The 5,503-nt window shown below is 36.4% G+C and overlaps 1 protein-coding gene across 6 annotated transcripts in view; it reads right to left on the bottom strand.

The window, feature by feature from the left end:
- LOC111869804 (dihydroxyacetone phosphate acyltransferase) overlaps nucleotides 1–5,503 on the bottom strand; it is an 81,144-nt gene that overhangs the window by 41,792 nt on the left and 33,849 nt on the right. For 3 of the 6 annotated variants that reach the window (XM_023861578.2, XM_023861577.2, XM_023861584.1), the window contains exon 2: nucleotides 1,159–1,373. In XM_023861578.2, the coding sequence (XP_023717346.1) occupies nucleotides 1,159–1,359 (201 nt within the window). In that variant the 5' untranslated portion in view covers nucleotides 1,360–1,373. The other 3 variants (XM_023861582.1, XM_023861581.2, XM_023861583.2) reach the window with 3 other exon arrangements.

The raw sequence follows: 5,503 nt of genomic DNA, 5'->3' as shown, positions 1-5,503 counted from the left end.
GTTTGATTATCAATCACAAACATCATCAACGAGAGAATGTATTCACATGACAATGGCAGTATATTCAATTTCTTAAAAAGATCCCTACAAGAGTCTCTAGGTCCCACTCCAGATATAATCCTTATTACCTTTTTTTGTAATTTAAAAACTCTAACATTTGTGAAGTACATCATAGAGATTGGCTCAGGTGGCATGATATACACAAATTCATACATATTCATAAAGAATGGGTGAGGCATTCAAAAGCTGTTATGGGGGGAACACATAGACACACATGGACAGACATGCAGACAGCAAGTCATTGTCATAAGCCTTTTACCTTTCCAAAATAAGGAAAACAGGTTAAAAATAGACATTGTAACACACCTTTCAAAGATTATTACACAACTTAGTGACCTCCCTCTGTGTATAATTTATGATAGTACACACTGCCACTGTCTGAGCTTCTGGCCCTAACAAGGATGCAGCGGTTTGTTTGAAATGTTGGTAATCACCTACAAAATTATGTTAGATTTGAGGTTTTCATGGCGGTGACTATGAAGAATGCCGTCTTCTGGGATGTGGCACTGTGTAGATACTGTATAAATATGATATATGTGATATTTACACAATAGCTACATGGCACCGCATCCCAGAAGTCAGCATTCTTGACCTATAAAACTTCTTGGTGTAATAACTCGCAAGACCATAATCCAAAAGTTCTCTACCATCACCCTTCTTCTAGCTGCAATGATTCCTCAGTTATTGTTATCAAATGAAACAGGGAGTAGATTTTGTGCTTCTGTCACACCACTGTTTTTATATTTATCCTACAAAAATATGAAGAAGTTGACAGAAACTGCACTTTTTTAAGCTATAGTATCACAAACTTCAGAAGCCAGGCCAAATGCTACTAATGTCATTCCTACCTGACAAGTTTACAACATCAACACACTGGTATTATTGACTGTAGAAACTGAACGTTACAAAGATGAGATACCTTCTTATGGCATGGCATTCATATGATGATTCAAGAAAATATGTTTATTACTTTAAAGATTTAAGAGTTGACAGATACATGGAGAGGCAGAACGAAGTCATAAGAGAAAATAATAATTCCAACTTATCTTTTCTTATAAAAACTGGAAGAAAAAGGAAAGAAGATAGATTGTACTTAACCTCCTCAATGACATGCTGCAATCGAGGGCACTTAAGAACATCCAGTTTCATTTTCTGTGGACTGGTCTTGAAGGTATGCTGATGTGCTAAACGAGGCTGCCAATTTTGTGACATCCACATGAAGTCACTAGTGCCATACCGGTCACACAAAATATCTTTAAAAGCCTGTATACTTCTTGTTGTTTCAAATTCCATGTTCATTTGCTGTTTTACACCTGTAACAATAGATAAGTTTCCACTGCCATGAACTTAAAAGTGTTCCAACTCAACTTTCCCACAGTGAATATAATGGCAGATTTGAGATTCTCAAGGTAGTAAGTAATCAAGATTACAGTCTTCTGGGATGTGACGCCATGAAGACTGGTGCAGGTTCCTCTGAAACAATGGTAGCATCTGTCACATACTGTCACATAAAAGAAGACTGCACTCTCAATTCAAATGGAAATTGGCAAGCTTAAATACACATCAAACATGACTTGTATGGGGAAGTGCTGCATACTGTGTTGTCATACACCTTACCACAGTGGTCTTAAACCTGTAAACGCCGGACTTTTAACATGGTGGTAGCTTGAGCTTGAGTTTATTTAAATGCCCATTGTCACTCTACGTTTGAATATCAATTCCTGTTAGGACGTTTACACTGTATTTAAAAATGATGTATCTAATACAATTTTTAGGATAAATGAAAGGAATTAACTTTATTTTTATCAGCAACGAACACAGTGTCGCATATTACAACATAAGATTTGAAAATATTTAGACAAAGAAGTTATACTATATTCTTAATTTTTTCTTGTAATTTTGATGCATACTGTAAAAATTGTTCCCTGCTTCTTCATAGGGTAGTTCTGCATTATAAAATTACTCCTGCTTCTAGCACTTGAAATATTTTCGCATTTTCTGGTTCCATAAACCAGCTGGAAGCAATCAAATCATTTGGTTCTCTGCTGGGAATTTTCACATCTTTGTTGCACTCTTCAGACATTTGTGTCTTTTGATTAAAGGACAGAAAAGTGAAAGCATTACATTTCAAGAGTCTTTGTTCCCTTCTTCAATGCCAAGACCTTCTATTGCATTTGAGACAGAATATTGCACTTTCTATGATCGTAAATAAACAAATGCACTGTAGCCGAGATATAGGGTGCATTCAATTTTCTGTGAGTTCATGGTGAATTCGAATATTGTAGTTACACATCATCATGAAATGGCAATGATACATTGTTTTGAAGATGATGAAATTGAAAGCCAACTGAAGTGCAAGATTTATAACTTGGGACTATGCATTCTCGGGTGCTTCAAGAGGTACGTAAAAAGGCGAGATTCAGTTACATGACGCGGGGGGTTAACCCTGTATACACATCAAACATATAACTACAAAAAAGGTATGTGCATTGAATTTTACTCTATTAAAAACTAAATATATAAGACTGGGCGTTCACATCTACTAGCGGAGTGTGTGCGCACTTCCACTAGTGGAGTCTAAATGCCCGACTGAACAAATCTGTGTACTTCGGCCACGACGGCCACACCAGGGCCTGGATTTTGATGACATAAAAGTATTTTTAAAATGACCAAAAAATCCAGAAAAATTGCCTATAAAATACCTAAAATCCAGAAAATGACCTATAAAATTACCAAAAAATCCAGAAATCTTATCTAACATTTGAAGACTACATAAAAATGTATCATGTCATGGAAAATCTATTAATGTATTTTTAATCTTTATTAACACTGTGAACTCGATGATACTCTTTTAAGTTCGTCCTAGTTCTTATGTTGAAAATTAAGCAATATATGATTGAATTTGAAGCCTGCCTTTGTAGAGGCAGGAGAAAGAGAAAGAAAACTTTACTTGCTTCTTATTCACATTTCTGAAAACATATGTAGAAAAATTCCCCAAAATGGCTAAATGACAAAAAATATCCTTACAAGTCCAAAGATTTACAGAAAAATTACCCCAAACTGAAGAAATGGCCTAAAAAGTTAAAAATGATGAAAAATGACAAAAAATTACCTATAAAAGTTACGTTTCTGTAACCAGCAGCTCATATCCAGGATTTATATATTTAGGGCACTGAATAGGATACAAGGATAAAAAGATGACATGTCATCAAAATCAGGGCCCCGCTCCTCACTGTACCGATCGGTGCACTTCGGACATTAAAGGTTAAATGGTACATCTCTTTTACCAATAATATTTATTTATATAGATATGTATTACACACAGAAAACATTTTGTATGTGATTCATTATAGTTTTTAAATGTTTACTGATGTAAATTAAAAAGAAAAGCATATGGGATCTATCTAACCTGACACCTTCACACTATAAGTCTGAAGCATTATCCTCTCAGCTATATAGGACAACTATCTTGTACCACAGTCATATCAAAGAGAGAACTTTCAAAGCCCATATTTCAGAATCCAGGCCCGCTGAATGAAAGGGCAGGAGATATTTCTCTTTATTTTCCCATCAATTTCCACTGACGTCATTTTCATTTAAACCCTTGATCCAAGTCTCATGTTGGTTAAAATTCCTTTACATTCTCCTCAATAAAATTTTCGTTTGTAATCAAACTTAAAATGTGTTGAGAAATTCCTCTTCGGCGCAATTCTGTAATACTTTCCTCCTCTGGTAAATGTACTTGGCCTTATTAACTTCTGTCCATATTGCTTCCACCGCAGTTTTATTAAAACAAGAAAATTGTTTGAATAAATACCTGCCCCACTTGAGTCAGTTAATACACTAAAGCATCATAAGGGAAGGGAAAAGAATCCGAATGTAAACCTGAGTAAGGTACACCAAAATTCTGTGTATCATAAACTAAAATTTTCAATCCAATACTATAAAGAGTATAGTGAGAGAGGATAAGTATCAGCTAAAATGTATTTCATGCAACGGACAACTGGTTACACCCTTTGACCATGAAAAATTAGAAAACAGTGATAGAATTATAAAACGCATAGACCACAGGCATGTGGTGTTACATGAGAAATTTCAAAATAAAGGAAGCTATATGATAGGCCCAAAGAAATATAGAACATGACACCAAGAATATATATGCATACAAATACCTCAAAACAGATGGAAATAATTGGAAAGTTTCAGGCCTGTGAGGTGTATAATGGGCCCAACCAAGTCTGTGTATATTACTGGGCAGGGGGTTAATACTGAGTACCACAAACCATCCCAGCATGCTTTACAGCCTAATTTCACAAACTAACTTTTTTTCCAATTCACTCCCACACTCAAAGTATTGCCTTTGTCTGAGGGTTATGCAGTACACACACAGATTAAATATGTTCTCTGGAAAAGTCTACATCCGGTTTCAACCAAACTGTTCACAGTCAACACACAAATATTTCATGAACTTGTTATTACATGAAATACTGCAACGTTTCTTGCTGATATGCAGTGTAGACGAATGCTGGCTTCTAAGTATGCAACTTGTCTTCAATGCTATGTACATACCGAACAGACAGTCTCCAAAGGAAACTATCTCCCCCCACCCACCAACACCCACACACAGAAAAGAAAACTTAAATGTCACAATTATTCATAAGTGGTACCTCTTATCAGGAAATACTGTCTCAGCAGGAATCTCCCTTTATGTTTGGACTACTTTTACATGCATACCTATATACAAACAAACAAAAAAAATTCCAAACATCAATCTGCAGGGCCTCAAGTGCAGGGAACCAAGACTATACAATGTTAGCATTATCTTCACCTTACATGTATGGATAATAAACACACGTCTAAGAATAATCAACACATTACCTCTTCATTATTCTCAATCTAAGAATTTGTCTCATTTAGTAATCTATTTTTATGGTGTTGTCATTATCTCAGTATTGTAACGTGTTTACGTCACTTAAGACGCCGTAGAGATGGTTAATTGTTTTATTTAACACTCTACAAGTATCGGCTACAATTAATGATAACAATGTTACGGGTTTCCACACTTTACAAACCCTACAACAAAATCTCTTAATACTTTCTTCAAGAGTCTTCACGTATTAATAGCACGATAGCTATACAAGTCTCGCTGAATTAAACACTCCAAATATAACTGGTTATCACGCTTTTACTCGTTCACTGCTGACTGGTGAACTGTTGATCACACACTGGCTCTCGCTTGCTGCTCAGCCGGCTTATATGCCGTTCGCTGTTACCGCTTGCCCGCGTCAACAGCGTCGTTGCGTGCCACGTAACAGTGTCTGCGTATAACCTAGCAACGCTGTTACCTCATGCCGTCTTACGTCACCGCTGTTGACTTGTGTTGCATAGCTACCAGGACGCTGGGACTCGGCTGACTTCGGCTCCGCTCGGCGCGTCAGCTCCG

This window comes from Cryptotermes secundus, unplaced genomic scaffold, assembly GCF_002891405.2.
Source record: "Cryptotermes secundus unplaced genomic scaffold, Csec_1.0 scaffold123, whole genome shotgun sequence".
Lineage (NCBI taxonomy): Eukaryota > Metazoa > Arthropoda > Insecta > Blattodea > Kalotermitidae > Cryptotermes > Cryptotermes secundus.
The sequence above is the reverse complement of the archived record's forward strand: the minus strand, read 5'-3'. Positions and strand labels throughout refer to the sequence as shown.